The 19,057-nt window shown below is 33.0% G+C and overlaps 2 protein-coding genes across 7 annotated transcripts in view; one reads left to right on the top strand and one right to left on the bottom strand.

Annotated features, from left to right (window-relative positions):
* Positions 1 to 19,057, bottom strand: part of esyt2b (extended synaptotagmin-like protein 2b) — an 846,120-nt gene that overhangs the window by 577,314 nt on the left and 249,749 nt on the right. The gene's annotated exons all lie outside the window — the stretch shown is intronic.
* The window catches only part of ptprja (protein tyrosine phosphatase receptor type Ja), a 57,616-nt gene continuing 39,141 nt past the window's right edge, over positions 583 to 19,057 (top strand). For 3 of the 5 annotated variants that reach the window (XM_087259540.1, XM_087259539.1, XM_087259542.1), the window contains exons 1-4: positions 1,182 to 1,380; positions 17,043 to 17,067; positions 17,389 to 17,589; positions 17,814 to 17,912. In XM_087259540.1, coding sequence (XP_087115666.1) covers positions 1,312 to 1,380; positions 17,043 to 17,067; positions 17,389 to 17,589; positions 17,814 to 17,912 — 394 coding nt within the window. In that variant the 5' untranslated portion in view covers positions 1,182 to 1,311. 5 annotated transcript variants of the gene reach the window in all.

Below are 19,057 nucleotides of genomic sequence, written 5' to 3'. Positions count from 1 at the left end.
GTTAATTTGATTCAGCTTTTAAGGCAATTTTAAGGCAACCATTTTTTAAGGTATAGATGTTTATTCTTTAGGCATAAGACATTTTGCTCACTTTCACATAAATAAATAAATAAATAAATAAATAAATAAATAAAGAGACTGAGCAGAAAAGAAAATGAATGAAAAATAAATAAATAAATAAATAAATAAATAAATAAATAAATAAATAAATAATAAGGATGTTAAGATATTTTAAAAACACCAATTTAGTTATTAAACCTTCGGTGCCATAGCTTTATGTATTATGTAATTTAAAAAAGAGTGAATAGAATTTATTAAATAATAAAAAAGCGCTAAAATTTGCCGTTTTAAATTGTTATAAAAAAGCTATATAAATATTTGAACTTTTCTAAGACTTTAGCTACTTGACTGCATTGTTTTTAGGCTAAGTTACATTGTCGTTTGCAAGAGGAATTTCTTAGGGTGAACGTCCGCTAGTGCTGTAATAAATGCTGATGTAGTTTGTGCTGGTTAAAGCCTAAAAAGAAACTAGGGGCGTGGCTAACAGTTCCCTACGCAAGCAGTGAAGAGAAAAGTGAAGATGAGAAAAGTTGAGGAGCACCTGAAGTAGGAATGAGCTGCAGCGCGCCTCAGCAGCGGTTTTATTTTACACGATAGAAAAAACAAAAGACTCTTATTCCGACTTCTGCTGAGATGGGTCAACATTATCGACTTCAGGCCATTGTTTCCCGTACAACTGTCTTGTTTGTTGTGCTCGTCTCGGTAAGTGTTTTAAGATTTCGTTGACAGATGATTTTATATCTGCTTTCTTCTACTACAAAGCTTATTGCTCAAAGAAGCTACTTGTTTATGGGTTAAATCTAATTGTAAATATCACATCCTGTGTGGCTAAACATACATTGTTTAATTCCCTTTTGTAGCGATTTGTTTTACTGTGAAGTTTGATGATCCTGGCATAAACTGCGTTTAAACTGTGAGCATGTATTGATAACAGTAAGTTGCATTAAGGATTTGTGTTGCATGAGAAAGCTTTTTATTATTATTATTATTATTAGTAGTAGTAGTAGTAATAATAATAATAATAATAAATTATTTTGAGTGTCAAAATAATAAAAATACACTAAAGGGCGGGGTTACCAGTTTGCTACGCCCATATCAAGCAGAGTGAAGAGAAGAAAGTTGAGGAGCACCTGAAGTAGGAATGAATAAACGCGCGCCTCAGCAGCCGTTTTGTTGTACACGATATAAATAACAAACTTTTCTGAAAAATCAATAGAAATATGAAGTGACAAATCGTTTTTTTCTGCTACGATGGGTCAACGTTTTCTACTTCAGGCCGTTGTTTTTCATGTAACTGTCTTGTTGGTTGTGCTCTTCTCGGTAAGTGTTTTTGATTGATACTTTTTAAAATCTGCTTTCGTCTACTTTTACAAAACGTATTGTTCAAAGTAGCTAGTTTTTTTTTCGGATATAATAAATCTACTTGTAAATATCACATCCCGATTTGCTTTACGGGGAAATTTGATGATCCTGACTAAACTACGTTTAAACTTTGAGTAGCCTATTTATTGTGTTGTATGGGATAACTTATGGCAATAATACCAACAACAACAACAACATTAATACTACTACTACTACTACTACTACTACTACTAATATTTATTATTATTATTATTATTATTAAAATAATTTGAAAGGCAACTTCGGTTTAGGCATCGTGTAGGTTTTGTTTTCAGCTGCTTTACAATCACAAATTGGTTCAAGGAAAGTTGTCAGTGACTTTTGTGCCTTATTATAAGTTCTTCCCCATAGCTTGACCGCAGCTTCAGTGAGAAATAGTGATGTTAGTTAGTTGATAGTTTCCTCTATCTGCTTGTTGAATTTGATTCTGCTCTGATGTCTGGCACCAGCAGTATTTTTTTTCTAGATGATTTTAAGCATGTGAATATTTTCCATGATGCTCTGTTTAACCAGAAGTGCAACTATTATCTATGCAAATTTCTTAGGTTCATCTCATCTCAGCCAGTTAGCGTTGGTGTGGCCGATAAAACAGGCAATCTGGCTGTGCTTTATGGATTAAATAGTCTATTATTTCCAGTAACCTCATTCAGATACTGGATTCTGTCCCCTGTTTCACCTTCTGTGGATTTGATAGATTAATGTGGTATCATTCTTTTCATACGAAGTAATTTTTCTTTTGTTTTAAAATAATTTTGAGCTGCTTTATATCTGTTGCATCTGAGATATAAGAAGCATTTTAAGTTAAAATTTTACCAATAATCAGGGTGTGAATTATGGGAGGGGGGGTGTTAGTGGTTTAAAACGGTCAGATTTAGAGCACCGTTAGATGCCGTATAGGCACTTTTTTGTAAAATGTCAGTGTTTGTATCTACATATAGCATATACTGTAGGTAAAGTATAATTAGAGGCATAGTTTGTCTTTTAATTGACACTTATGTTTGCACTTAGAAGAACATAACAGTCAATGTATAATTCACACACTGCTAATAACAAACTTATTAGCATCTAGTGTAATTTGGGTGGATTTGTCATGGATAGTTTGGTCTTGAGTCTGACCTAGATAAGGGCTGAGACTTTAAGAAATGGCCTACACTGATTCACAAAAAACCATAAGATGATTCCACGGCCTGATAAAGAGAGAATCTCTGTTCTCTTCTCCTTTTGCAAATGTGAGTGCCAAGCGGCTTAAATCCTTGATGTGCAGCAATTAACACCATCAGGAAAGTACAGTGTTTTGCATGAAAGTCTCGTGAAAATATCGCCCAGCCCATTTAGGAAGAATAAACTGCTTGTGGGCAGTGGAAGAGAAAAAGGGAAACTGACGTAGAGTTTCGGAACAGGGAAAAGAAAATGGTCTTAAATCTCCACCTCTTACCCCCTCCCATCTCTCTCGCTCTCTCTCTCATTTCTAATCACTGCAGCCATCTATTGAGATAACTGTCATTAAGGGTGGCGTTGCTGTTTGAAGAAGAATTCTCACAGCAGTAGTATTATTTGGGTCATGCACTAGGCCATTTTGGCCATATTTGGGGATAATTTGAACTGCAGGTTGTACATATCCTTTGATAAATACACTGATTTATATATATATTTAAATGATTAAATATTATTTTATAGTGTGTTAGTAAGGTTTGTGAATTTGTTGTTTAGGCTAGGACTGTCACAATAATCAATATACTGACTTATCATCATACAACACATGGACATGACCTCAATCATTTTGGGTGATGATATATATATATATATATATATATATATATATATATATATATATATATATATATATATATATATATATATATATATATATATATATATCACCCATACATAAAAAAGAAAACAATTCTAGCAACATTCTAGCTGATTGTGCGACATCTTTATCTCTGGAGGTGTCAGTGTAAGTATGGTTCAAAAACACTATGTTATTTACTATAAATTACTATAGTATATTTTCATGTGGGTGTCTGATAACTAATAATAGGTCTGGTAGCAGATATCGCAGTCTATGTTACTTTTTTACCTTACAATTTAATATCATGTATTTAGGGTATGCGTTTTCACATTCTGATTCTAATGCCTCATTGTTACATTGTTAAACTGACTATAATTAAATTAAATATTTTAAGAATAAAATATTGTGTGTACTTTGGATGAGTGTACTTGAATTGTGATGCTATTACACTGTCATTCTGACATTATATAAGGAGACGCATAAAATGGTCCTAAAATGACAATAATAACGTTTATCGCAATATATTTTTGTGCAATATATCATACAACAAAAGATGGATATCATTACGGGCCTAGTTCAAGCATCAAAGTACCTGTACAGTACAAATAGGGTTGGGCAATTATTCGAAATTATATCACAAACCTGATTGAGCAAAGCTGTAATTGTCATGAACATTTAGTCAGGAAAGCGTGGTTATATGATCAACAGTAAATGTCCTCCAAAGGCCAGAGGGCGCTCTTGCGCATAAACTCGCAAAAAAAGCATCCCTAAAGTGGATTCAGTCCTATCTGGACGATCCGTTTGTTAAGTTGTGACGTATGGTATACTGTTTCCGTGTCCAAGCCGCTACTCATTCGAATTGAGAAAATATTCGTTCATGGCCATTTTTTAATCATATCACACTTTAAAGTTTATTTTATATAAAATCATGGTGTACACAACAGTCTCTGTACTTTATGTATCTCTTTGTAACCATTTACTATTACCATTTAATGAGTCTCTACATTCAGTTTGATAGAGTGCTTGGACCCGGAAGCCGCTTTGCTTGATGTCACACTTAGCAAGCAGATAGGAGCCAGAGAGTTGACATAAAAGGTGTTTTATCTACTCACTTATCAATCAGTTTTAGAGTTCCTCAAGGAAGTATTTTAGATCCATTACTCTTTTTTTATATATATTAATGATTTAAAAGTTGCATATTCAGAGGAAGTCTATCTTTATGCTGATGATGCCACAATATTAGTATTTCAGTTCACAGTTAAGAAATGTGTACAACTGGTTTTTGGATAATGAACTTTCTTTACACATAGGTAAAACTGGGGCTATTTTATTTGCTTCAAAAGTGGAATTAAAGGAAGATGATTCTTTTGTGGTAGGGATTAATGATTTGAAAATTGAGTCGAAAAAATTTTGTAAATTATTTGCGATGTTTAATTAATGATAAATTATCAGGAGATGTTATGGCAAGAAAGGTTATGAAGATATGTGGAAAAAATGGTTCTTAGCAAGGCCCGCTGATCTTTCGGATGTTCATTCTTTAAAATTATCAGCAGGAGCTTTGATTCAACCCCATTTTGATTATGCTACCTCATTTTGGTATGTTAGCTGCTCACAGAGTATGAAGGAAAAACTGCAAAAGGCACAAAATAAATTAGTACGAATAATTAAAAAAAATCATCCTAGAGCACATTTGCACAGAGTTTTTTAAAGAATTAGGTATGTTAAATGTTAGTAAAAGAGTAGGTTTTTTTTAAAGCTGGGAATGATACATAAAAATGTTTAATAATGTGGTTCCTATAGGTGAACTATTTTAAAATGGTGAGGCGACAGCATTCATACAGTACTAGGGGTTGAGATTTTAATATTTGTTCATTTTTAATTTAGTTGAAGTTTAGAAGTCTAGTGTGGAAAAATGTTTTTATATACAAGTGCAGTCATGTGGAACAAATTGCCAAAATAGATCAAGTAAATAAAAGACTTAAGGATGTTCAAAATAGTGATCTAGAGATGGTTGTTTGATGAGGATAATTAGTTTTCATGGTGGTTGATGATGTTTTATTTTAGAAGTTTATGTTTTGTGTATAGGTTTGCAGCTGGAAAGGGATCCGCTGAGTAAAATATATGCTGGATAAGTTGGCGGTTCATGCCACTGTAGCAACCCCCTGATTAATAGAGGGACTAAGCTAAAAATAAAATGAATGAATGCATTTAAGAATAATTTTGTTACTGTTTTAAAATGTGGAGGTACAGTTTGTGTTATGCTTTATTTGTATTTTGCAGGCACACTTTGTTTTTTTAACTGCGAGAACCACAATGGAAACAAGCCCAGGACTTTATTTTAAAATGTATGGGATACTTGTAAATATCTGTCAAATAACAATTCAATTCAATTAAACTGCAAACACCAACTAAGTAGAAACTCAGGAAATACCCAAATTGTAGCATTATAAACAAATGCTTTAACTGCTCTCATTGATTCATCATGACTAATAATCACACAACTACAAAATCAACTCACGGGATACTTTTCAAACACTCAAATTAAAGGGTTAGTTCACTAAAATAAATGTATTCTGTCATTGTTTGCTCATGCTCTAGTTGTTCCAGTCCTGTATACATTTTTATAAAGCAGGTGTCTGTAAAAAGGAAGATAGTTGGATAAATGTAGAGAACTAGCCCTTTAAGTTATGAAGTGACTTTGGAGTAAAACATGTTATTATAGGTGGCAGTTTTACATGCAGCATTCACTATACACAGAGCCATAGTTCATTGAAAAGCGACACAAACATCTTTTAATGTCAAGAACGATTATATTATTGTCATTGTTGATGGATTAGCTCAGTTTAAATTTTGAAAGTGACCTTGTGTAGCTTAATTTGAACTTTTTTTTTTCATTATTTCACTTGCATATATCAGATCAAACTTCATTATTCCAGGCATTCAGTTCTTGTATATTAATATAAAACAGTGAAGCATTATTTCATTAGTAACATTACTTTTGTAGCATGTAGCTTGAATTATTTCTTATACATTATTTTTATAAAGAACCAGCTGGCTCTTCAGTAGTTTTGATTCTCAGTGACTGAACGAGAAGGTATGTAAAAGAGAAGTGCTCACCACAGTTGTGCAATTAGCTTGTAACCGTACTTCATTTCTAAAGTTTGGAACTATAGTACATTTCCTCAAGCATAGAAATTCAATCGTCTGTGAGATAAAGCTCGTCTCTGTGCCTTCCTAAAAATGCTTGTGTGCAGTTGTATAATGGCCACTTGTGGAAGGGTTCTGGCCTCTTCCAGGGTGGAATAGATTAGACACACACACACACACACACACTATCACACAGTTCTGTGTTCACTGTAAATTTTGGTCTATTCATTCACAGCATTCAATGGCTTATTGTATGTCACGGCTAGTTGAAATGCGCACAAATTTCAATTGTCATTCATCATAAAACTGCTCAAGTCATAAACAGACAATGCTAGATTTATGCTAATATGCCATTAGAGTTGGAATGCTGAAATACATTTGTAAAGAAAATGAATAAAGGCAAGGCGACACATTTACAACAGTTATGTCTGCGTAACGTAATCAGTAGATGCGTTTCAAATGCAAACATAAATATGCTAGTTTAGTTCTGTCAGTCATTTTTCTTATTAGCAATCCTCACTACACTGTAAAAAAAATCCATAATTATATGTTTTTATTTCGACAGCTGGCGAGCCAGAAAGAAAACCTGAAAAAAGGCAGATAAATTACAGTAATGTATCGTAAAATAACAGAAGTTAAATTACAGAAATTGACCAAACATTAAAATTAAAGCAATTTCTCTAATTTAACGTCTGTTATTCTATTGTAAATATCTGTAATTTAACGTTCGTTCTTTTACGTTTTTTTACAGTGAAGATATGGGCCGTTATAAAAGTCACGGTATGATAACCTTGGATTAAAATATCACGGTTTTGTGATTACTGCTCTAAAATATATTGTTTTAAAAATTCTGGGTTGAAGACAACAACCTTTTCTCCCACTGAGCACTATATATTTTATTTTAAGAAGCATTTAAAACAATTAGGAACAGCAGCTTTTTATGTTGAGGGTCCTTTTCAGCTGGATATACTGCTGCCCTGATAAATTAAATTAAATAGTTGTAAAAACAAACAAAAAACTTGCATATATACCATAGGAATGGTATAACAATTTTTTTTGGGTGGTTTTAACTTTATCTTGACTTTAAAAAAAAGGTGGTAAACCTTAAAAATGGTTATCAGCCAATCCATAATCCGCACCATCATACGGTATTCTGAAATTCTGTATTATGCAAAATATTTAATACACAAAAACACAGAGAGATGCTATGTGAGGTAGTCTTTCATCATGACTGAGGAAAGATTGTAGCTTTATCTGTGCTTTGACCAGATGGAGAAGTAACTTCAACATGCAAATATGGTGTCTGCCACTGTTCATTTGCATGCACTTTATAAGACTGTAAAAGGTTTGCAATTTAATAGGAAAAGAGCAGGAGTGCTATGCAATAATCATGCAAAGGTGGAGCAGAACATAATCATTAAAACCTAAAAAAAAACTATTTTGATTGTTTTCATATTTTGTGTACATGTGTGTGTCTGCTTTATTGTATTATAGTAATGGTACTCTTTTTTTTTAAGTCCTTTTTTCACACATGGATAGTCATTTAATGCAGCAGGATGTGTTAAAGTAACAGTTCTTGTCTGAATTTGAAATGAGGAAGTTTGAGGCTTTCGCTTTTAAGAAAAAAAAAACTGATGCTTGACACACATCGGACATTCTCAGAGAACAGCTTAAATCGGCTCCAGGAAATTTGCTGAACCTCAAAGCCTGAATGTTGCAGCCTGGTTTCAGTATACTGACCTTCCCACCTAATTTATATACTATATATACTGACTTGTACTGAACGTCACCAAACTCTATTTTAAAATCAACATTTGCATTTTTTATAATCCAAAACACTTTAGTACTGAAAGAGTGTTCAAACCCACAGAATTCATGCAGACAGGGAAATATCTTCTTTTTTAATGTCACGTTAAAGGTTTATTCTGACTGAAAACTTGCATGTTTGTTTTGTGAAGTTGCACTAACAAGATTGGTAGTACTCCTTTATACAGTATACATGTGATTCAGATCACAGCTTTGAAGTCTGCATAGTGTAATTAAAAGGACAAAACAAATGTGAATTATATTTTAATACTTTGGTAGTAGTAGCAGTGGTATATACTGTATATCATTGAAGGCCTGGGAATGTTTTTTGTTTTGTGTTTGTTGAGCAGTAGTGCTTGCTTGTCAGTATCTTGATTGTTGTCATTGTCAGTACACCAAATGAAGTGACTTCTTTCCTGTGGGCAGTCGAAGGGCTGATCTGTAGGCCTCCAGATAAGAAAAGAGTCAATAGAAAACACTATATGACTGTGTGAGTAAGAAAATTGGGCTATCGAATAAAGATGAAGTAAAAAGGCCAAACTGTAAGGCCAGCTGCAGAATTATGACCCTGGACTACAAAATTGAAACTGTTGAAATTGTCAATAGCCAAAATAGCCAATATATTGGCAATAGCCATGCATTGTACTGTATGTGTCAAAAACCATTTGAATATCAAGTAAAGACCATATACTGTATATTTCCTACTGTAATTTACAAGAGTCATGTACACTCACCGGTTACTTTTATTAGGTACACCTTTCTAAAACCGAGTTGGACCCCCTTTTACCTTCAGAATTGCCCTAATCCTTCGTGGCATAGGTTCAACAAGGTACTGGAAATATTCCTCTGAGATTTGGGTCCATTTTGACATATCATCACGCTGTTGCCGCAGATTTGTCGGCTGCACATCCATAATGCAAATCTCCCGTTCCACCACATCCCAAAGGTGCTCCACTGGATTAAGATCTGGTGACTGTGGAGGCCATTTAGTTACAGTGAACTCATTGTCATGTTCAAGAAACCAGTCTGAGATGATTCACGCTTTATGACATGGCGCATTTTCCTGCTGGAAGTAGCATTAGAAGATGGGTACACTGTGTTCATAAAGGGATGGACATGGTCAGCAAGAATACTCAGGTAGGCTGTGGTGTTGACACGATGCTCAATTGGTACTAATGGGCTCAAAGTGTGCCAAGAAAATATGCCCCACACCATTACACCACCACCACCTGCCTGAAATGTTGATATAAGGCAGGATGGATCCATGCTTTCATGTTGTTGATGCCAAATTCTGATCCTACTATCCAAATGTTGCAGCAGAAGTCGAGACTCATCAGAACAGGCAATGTTTCTTCAATCGTCTATTGTCCAATTTTGATGAGCCTATGCGAATTGTAGCCAGTTTCCTATTCTTAGCTGACATGAGTGGCACCCGTTGTGCTTTTCTGCTGCTGTAGCCCATCCGTCTTAAGGTTAGACTATGACCATGTCTACATGCCTAAATGCATTGAGTTGCTGCCATGTGATTGGTTGATTAGAAATTTACATTAACGAGCAGTTGGACAGGTGTACCTAATAAAGTGAGGGTACATTGCTAAAAAATTAATTTAGACAACTTCATAGAAGTTTTTTTATCTTTTACATTTGAAACCTAAATTTCTCAGATTCAGATATCCCTGCCAAATATTCTCCCATATCCTAACAAGGCAAAAATCAATGGAATGCTTTTTTTGTTGTATGTCAATGATAAAAAATACAATTATGACTGGTTTTGTGGTACAGAGTAACAACTGAGGTTCTTATTACAGCTGGAAGCTGATGGAATAATGTAAACATATTTGCATACTTATCTGTTGGGTTTAAAACATTTATTAGTAAAATTATATATTTTTTGTTAACTTAAAATATTAATGTATAATTTGCATGTATTAATTATATAGTTTTAAGGAAGGTACAGTGTCAAAAATACACTATGTCTCACCTTTAGGTAAAAAAGAAAATGTTTTTTGACTTTGAAAATGACTTTTTGTAAAAAAAAAAGCATTAAAAAGATTAAAGAAAAAGTTGGTCCTTAGTGATTTTTATAATGCTAGCTTAACACATGGGTTCTGATGATAGAGACCTCTTAAGTGAAGAGGTGAACTATTTCTGTAATCCACAGACTGAAGGAAATGGTCTGGGGTGGTATGCGGTTTAAGAATGCGTCATGTTTTTTTGGACCGGTTCAGCGTTCGAGAGACAATTTTACAATTACTAATAATAACTTGACTTACAAGTCTTGGCATCAGAACAATTGATAATTATTTAAAACGCTGCCTTTATTTGGTTTATGTTGTAAAATATTATTACAAGTTGTTTAAATAATTAACTTTTTTTTATAGTTTTATATTATAAATTATAATTTATATTATAATTTATAATTTTTATAAATGTAACTAATTATAAAATAATTAAATTTTCTTATTGAATGTAGTTTTTTTTATTTTTATTGAATATTTATCTATATAGTTTTTTGCATTTACAATTTAAAGCATCACATTACCTCTACCCTACCACAACCACGACATTGAAAAAAGTAAAAGAAAAAAAAAAAACTGAAAAATAAAATGTATATCATTCCTATATAATTTCTGAGTTGACAGTGTGAAAACAGAGTGTACCATATTTGTTCAGTCCATATGTTATCATTTAACATGAGAGGCTTGCCAACATCTACAAGAAGGAATATACAAAAGAGGTGCATCTTAATAAAAAAAAAGATAAAAACAAAAAAATAATAAAAAAAGATAACAAAAACAAAATAAAACGGTCACATCCTCTTTAATCATAAAACCATCCAGATATATCAAAGTTAGTAGTAGGGCATACATAATGTCATATTTTTAGTCAACTATGCTATCATTTGACATGAAGAGTTTGGTAACATCCAAAGAGTACAAAATAGAAATAACATATAGAAGAAAAAATTAAATAAAAATAAATTTATTCTAAAGGCCAGGGAGTTCTTTAAAGTATTTAATAAAGGGGGACCATTTGTCTAGGAACTTGTGTTTCGAGCCTCGAATCATGTATTTAATATTTTCCTATTGAATGTAAGACATCACTTCATTTATCCAGCCAGCGTGTGTTGGTGGGTCTACTCTTTTCCATTTGAATAACATTAAACATCTTGCTAGTAGTATAGTGAAAGCAATAACTGAATGTATATCTTTACTGAGATCTATATTCTCAGGTACGACACCAAAAAATGCCCATCAATGGATCTGGATCAATTGGAATTTTATATATATCTGTTCGCATTTTAAAAATCCTCTTCCGAATGTAGTTTCAAATGTATTAATTTCTTTATTGCAAAACTGAATTGTCAGCATTGTTACCCCATTTTTCAGTGTGAGATGATTCTTTAGAAATCGTTCTAATTTGCTGCTCTGTTATGTTAAATTATTATTGGTACAACATCAATAGCTGATTAAATGGGAAGGTAAAATATGCTTTCTTGTTACTAACATTGGCCACAATAAAGTTTATGGAACTATGATAGCTTCTGCTTTTGAGAACACCTAAAAAAGCTTGAGTGGTTAGTCATGTGCGCATTTAAATGTGTGAGGTGATTTAATCCTATTTTTTATTATTTTCACTAAAGTTCCTATTTATACAATAACTTCCTCAATGAATAATTGTAGTATTTCCTTAATAGCTTGTTTGTTACAAGTAGATTGCAATCATTAATACTGATCGCCTCTTATCTAATGCCTCACATGACAACAACCCCAATGTTTACAGCAATGTTTAAAGTCAGCTTTCATAAAGAGTATTGGTTTACCAGAAATATTCCCTGTCCAAAATGGCACAATGTGGGCTGCATTATTGTAGTCTTCATTTGTGCGTGCCTAGCATTTTTCTTGTTTGTATAACATAACTGTTTAATAAATACTGTAAACATAATTTATTCATTTACTTATGATTATTTCACGTTTCATGACCGTGTGGCTTAAAAATATTTGATTGTTAACTGATCAATAAGACATTTGAAGGCAGAAATCTGTAGGCAACAGACACATCGCATTATTCAAATGGTGCATTGCATAACTTGCAAAGAGGCTTTAGCATTCAAATATTTTAGCAGGTAGTTAATTGTTAAAGTTATTCAAGTACAATTTATCTACACCGGAAGTGTCTCTCCAGTAGGAATACCACGAGACTTGGCTGTTGGTATGACGTCGGTTCAACTGTTCAATACGCATACGGAAATTACAATTACAAAATAATATTTTTGCCTATAATTTTTGAGTTTAAAGCTTACAATATACTTACTATGTTTGTGGGACTCTTGTTTTGAAAATGGGACAGGCTTAATAAAAGAGTAAGCAGCAATTTTGAGAAGCAGGCACCTATATAACGTTCACAGCTCTTCAGAATGCAAAATGCAGGATATACGGATTAAATATTGTGCTCAGCATAAATGAGTACACCCTATTTTGAAAATGACTATTTGTAACCATTTCCCAGTGAATATAGGCAATGTGTTTTGGTGCATTTAAACAAAACAGATTTATTAAAAGGATATATATATGAGCAATATCACACGAGTAGTGCGATATGGCTGTATATCGGCACTTGTGGGAGGTGTGCGGCCTTAGTGCCCCCACCAGTGCCAAAATACAGCCATATCGCACTGCAACGAGTGTGATATTGTGTTTATACAACAGTTTGACGGCATAATTGTGTATATAAAAACAAAATTAAACATGGAGAGTCTCAAAAACCCTTTTGTATGAGGAACTACTTTCTTCCACGTTGGATTCAAATCATAAGCTGACAGTTAAACAGTTGAGCAAGCATCTTTTAAACTTTAGATAGTGTCTGCTATTTGCTGGCTGTATGTGGGCGAAGTAATACACAAAGGGGAAAGAGGCTGTAATATATATATATATATATATATATATATATATATTTACAATTTAGTCACCAAACATATTTAGAAATTGAAAGATAATACAATTAAATTCATGCAAAATATTGCAAAAAAATATTTAAAACTTACATAATTTCAACTACATTCTTATTTTTACTTTTTGCTTCTCTTGTTTTCTGACTAATGTATATGCACAAATATAATTTGTATATTGTATAACTTGTATTGTATAACTTCCTATTAAAAATATGAATTTAAAAGACAGATTTGTAAGGGGTTTACTCGTATATGCTTAGCGCTGTAATTATTCAGTGTCATCCCAAAGAGGCATAAGATGTGTTTTAATGTATTTTGTTAGTATAACTTGTATATTATGAAATATTTAGTGAAATATGTTTGTAGTTGAATTAGTGTTATTGACTCTGAATTAGTGTTTATTGCATGTTTATGCATCATGTCTTATCACTCAGCTCTTACTGGCAAACTTTAGAAACCTTGTCTGCTTATGCAGAGGTTGATATTAATTCCTGCCTACGTTTTCATATACCTTAAAACATTAATACCTAATATATCACTTCACTCCTTGCTAAAATAAACCTCTCTACCTCTTGAGTTGAAAATATTGTCATTTAACAAGGAATCTACTCAAATTAAAATATTTTTTGACAACAGAAGTATGATTATTTTTCTCATGTATATTTCAGAGAACATCGCTGTCTGTGTGTGTCTGTGTTTGTGTGTGTGTGTGTGTGTGTGTGTGTGTGTGTGTGTGTGTGTGTGTGTGTGTGTGTGTGTGTGTGTGTGTGTGTGTGTGTGTGTGTGTGTGTGTGTGTGTGTGTGTGTGTGTGTGTTTAATGGAGAGATAGAGTGAGCTTCAGGCACTGACATGAGCTGCTGACATGAGATTAATTGTGGTTTTGTGTAATCATTTGTATTCATCTTCTTTCATATTTTTGTTAGTGACTGAAATAAATCTAGCCACAGAGAGCTGAAAATGTTACCATTACAGAAGCTGTGGTTAAGTGGAAAAAGTGATCAAGTTTCCTCTACAAATTTTACATTGTTGATGTCCTCTTTGAGCAACCATTCATAGCCAGAGACAGGGTGTCGGTTTCATAATAGGTCAGATGAAGAACTGGGAAAGGGAATAGAGCAAATTAAAGATAAAAATGTAGTTGATGCCAGTAGCCTAGGGGTTGGTGCATTGACACATAGCACTGAGGTGCTCACAGTGACCCATGTTTGACATTGTGGGACAGTAAGTAGACGCTGATTAGTATACCTAATTGATCTATGAGAAATGTAAGCAATAAGGTCAACAATGTATTTGATGCAAGTCCAGATAAACCCTTCTAAATGGTTACAGCTATTTTAAAATCACTTCTAAGCACACAAAGCTGGTAAAGATGGTAAAATTGTGGATATATAATTCTTCTTTCTTGTTCCAGTAAAAAGCCTAGCTGTAGCGTTTTAGCAGTTGGTGAAATGCCTTTTGAGACTGGCCACAGTAAAGAGAATTACAACAAACACGGCATAATTACAGTCTCTAAATCTTTAAGGGAAAGAAACCTTTTCAGTTTAGCAAATGATTTCAGGTAGAACAAACTATCCTTTGTCACTGTATATTTATTTTCAAAATCAAATTTAAGCCCAAGAGTTTTCTTTTACATATGGTTGGACCTTGGCAGAGAGGACCAGAAACTCCTCTGGCCAGAGTTGCCGAAAATGTTAATTTTGCTTTTGTTTTCATTTGAATGCAAAAATTACAAGCCATTTAACTTTTAATCTAATCAAAACAACAAAGCACATCCAATAAACCTCTACTCTACTTGTACTAAAAGATAAAACAATAAATTGTCTGCGTAACGATGATAGGAGATCTTCTATTTCCTAAAAATGGCACCCAGATTAAGCATACAGAAAGAAAAGGGACCTAAAATTGACCTTTAGGCCATACCACATGACAATGGAGCATATGAAGAAGAAACATACACAATGCTCACAGAGAAAATTATTATTATTATTTTTAAACCAGCCACTTCAGGGCAGTACTTTGTATGCCCACTATCTTTTCCAATCAATTTAACAGAATACTTTCATCAGTTGTCTAATACTGCACTTGTATTTAGCAAAACAATCATCACATATTAACCTTTTGTGAAGATCTTGCAAACTTCTGTATGGTGCAGTGGGGTAAACCCTGACTGAAACATATTAAAAAAAGTTCAAGTCTTCGTACATGAGGCCCCTGCTGCTTTCAAGAGCTCAAGATTTAAATATATACATTCTGTATACAAGAGTGGTCACTGCGTCCGGTTTAATTATTCTTTGAACAGATTATTAACAGGCCTAACATTAACCGTGTGCGCGTGTACATTCTTTTATTATCACACACGGTATGTTTTTGCTAACAGTTATTTTTGTTTATGTAATAATAATTATTATTTTTTTTACAATAATGTTTCTTTAATATGAGATTAACTCCCCGTTTATGTGTAGTTAATTGGCGATCTGGGACCTTTAGCCTGGACAGATTACAGTGCAAATTTTAGATACATGAAAATACTTTTTTAAATGTCTTTTTTTTTAAAGAAGGGTTTTGTAAAACAAAAAGTGCATGTATACAGCTATATTTTGCTTGTTTTTACACATTTAAAACTTGTGGCTAAAAAAATTATTATTTATTTTTGGTGTGGTCAGAGATAAATTTGGTAAAAAGTTGTGTGGAAAAAAAAACTAATTGCATGGCGACAACCTATTTGCTCATGCTTATTGAGCAAGCTCATATACAACACACACTAAAAGTGAAATGAATGAGGAGGCATGTGGACATAACACAACATCTAAATTGAGTAATTTTAGCATGTCAAAGTCAAATTTCTGCATTTAAAATGTATTTTTCCAACAACAAAAGTGTGGCTAGTAAAAATGTTGAACGGCTAGTGAAGTTGGAAAACGACTAGCCACAGTGGCTGGGGATCAAAAAGTTAATGTCAAGCCCTGACAGAGAGGGAGAGCACAGGTCTTAGAGGAGAGCCCGAGGGAGCCAGAAGATGAGCTAGAGAGTAAACGAGACTGAACCACTGTTAGAATGCATGGGCTCCCCCCCCCCCCCTCTTCCTTGACCATGTGACCAAAACACTAATCTGAAACATTCAAACTGACCAACCAGCATGTTACAGTTTCTACAATGTGTGACCACTCTGCAGACCCCTGAAATGCATACCGTTGAAGTCAGAATTAATAGCCCCCTTGATTTATTAGCCCCCCTGTTTATTTTTTTCCCCAATTTCTGTTTAAAAGAGAGAACATTTTCTCAACACATTTCTAAACATAATAGTTTTAATATCTCATTTCTAATTACTGATTTATTTTATCTTTGCCATGATGACAGTAAATAATATTTGACTAGATATTTTTCAAGACACTTCTATACAGCTTAAAGTGACATTTAAAGGCTTAACTGGGTTAATCAGGTTAACTAGGCATGTTAGGGTAATTAGGCAGGTTATTGTTTAATGATGGTTTGTTCTGTAGACTATCGAAAAAATATATAGCTTAACGGGGCTAATAATTTTAAAAATAAAATATTTAAAATTGCTTTTATTCTAGCCGAAATAAAACAAATTACAAATATTACTTTATATATTTACATACTGTGAAAATGTCTTTGCTCTGTTAAACATCATTTAGAAAATATTTTAAAAAAGAATAAAAATTAAAAAGCGGCTAATAATTCTGACCTCAGCTGTATATGTTAGTCTAGAAGCTGGATTTGTATCAGCATTTATTCTGTGTCTTTTGGGATGTATACGGTTCGTTGGTAAAGACATGGTTTGGATTAAAAACAAATTCCTATAATGCTTTTCAGCATTTCAATGTCAATCTGCCAAAGTTACTTTATTTGTTTTCTTTCCCCAGATCCACCATGGACATTGCACAGACTGTAAGTATAAAAATTCCTTGTTCTTTTGTGGTCTCAAAAAAAACTGAGATGATTGAACAGATCTTGGATCTTTTAATCATGATAAAAGACCTCTGGCTAGTTAAAAACATAAAATTCCCAATAATAAGCTTGGCCATGTTTATTTTAATACATTTTATGTGCTATGACAACAACAAGATTTTTAAGGAACGGTACTATGGCGTATTGTCTCAAATCGTTGATAATTAAGTTACCAGCGTAATCCTTGTAGAAAGAACGGACCTCTGGTTTGCAACATCCTACTAAGTGGGCCATTTAATGACTGTACACTGCTTTATTTAGGTTCACTTTGCCAATATAAGACAAGCACCACAACATCAGAAATCAACGTGTTTGTTGGAAATTCCTCCTTCTGCATTGCCCAGAACGCCAGTTTTACAAACTCATCACAGACTAACATCACAGTGACAGGACTTCTGCCTGGAAACACATATTTCCTCATAATCAGCTGCACGAGTGTGTGCTGTGAAAACTTCTCCTCCAGTAAGTCTTTACCAATTCCAATCAGTGATCACTTTAAGGGTAAGCGTTTGAGTGACTTTGTGCATTGATGTCACTGTGGTTTAAAAAGGATCATTATAAACAAATATTTTTTTATGATTATAACTAATGCTTTTACCTTTTTAACTCTTAATCACTTTCTCTCATGCGCTTTTCTCATTCTTTCAGTCACTCACACTCTCAGTATTTCTTTGCTTGCATAACAGACTCCACCAGTAATCTGACTTTCACACAGCTCAACTCCACCTCAGTGTATGTGAACTGGACGGACCAGTTAATACCAACCAATCAGTCTTTTACACTTCGTAAGTTCCAGCCAATCACAATCATTAAGAAAGTCTTCTATACATTTGCATAATATGAGACATTTGTAAATTTGAGTGATTTAACTCTAATTTTATAGAGCAGATTTTTGTTTAATATAAGTATAGCATGAATGAAATGTACACTACCGGTCAAAAGTTTGGGGTCAGTTTTTTATTTATTTATTTATTTCAAAGAAAATTATTCTGTTCATCAAGGTGGCATTTAATGAATGTAAATAAATTGTTAAATGTTTATTAAAATATTAAATAGCTTCTTTCGTATTGTATGTTGTTTCAAATTTAATTATTACACTAGGCTTTAATGCTTTTATTACTATTATCATTAATAATAATAATAATAATAATAATAATAATAATTCATACTGTATTAGAGTGATTTCTGAAGGATCATGTGACTCTGAAGACTGAAGTAATGAAGCTGAAAATTCATCATTAAAATCACTGGAATAAAATATTAAATTAATTGATAAACTACCTATGAACTTTTATTTTATAGTGCAATAAAATTTCACAATTTTACAATGTGTACTGTATTTTTGATTAAATAAATAAAGCCTTGATGAGCAGGAGAAGCTTATTTTAAAACATTTAAAAATCATACTGACCCCAAACTTTTGACCGGTAGTGTTTACTTACATTTATATACAATGATTAAGACATCCATAAATGAAAACTGTGTCTTTATTTATAGTTTCATGTTTTCAAACTTGGACTTTTTCCCAATTCAGTACAAAAGAAATTTAACAGTATTTCATGGGAACTTTTGTCTCTACAATGAAACAAATGATGACCGGAGGCTGTCGGTTTCTAGAAAGGACATAAATATTATTCATTGCTTTGTTTTAGAGGTCTTTTCGAAAAACACAGTATGATGACTTTATGTGATTTTTTTTTTTTCCTTTTCAGTCAAGCTCACACATCCGTTTGTTCATCTGCATATTCAAATGCATTTTTTGTCAATAATGAAAAAGTTTTTAAAAGTCTCTTCTGTTAACCAAGGCTGCATTTATTTGCTCAGATACATTCAAACTGGTATTACTGGGAAATATGATTTAAATTTAAGATAAATGCTTTCTATGAGAATAGATTTTAAAATGTAATTTATTTATGGGATGAAAAGCTGA

This window comes from Danio rerio, chromosome 7, assembly GCF_052040795.2.
Source record: "Danio rerio strain M-AB ecotype USA chromosome 7, GRCz13ab, whole genome shotgun sequence".
Taxonomy (NCBI): Eukaryota; Metazoa; Chordata; class Actinopteri; order Cypriniformes; family Danionidae; genus Danio; species Danio rerio.
Note: the sequence above shows the minus strand (reverse complement) of the source record. Positions and strands in the feature narration are given on the sequence as shown.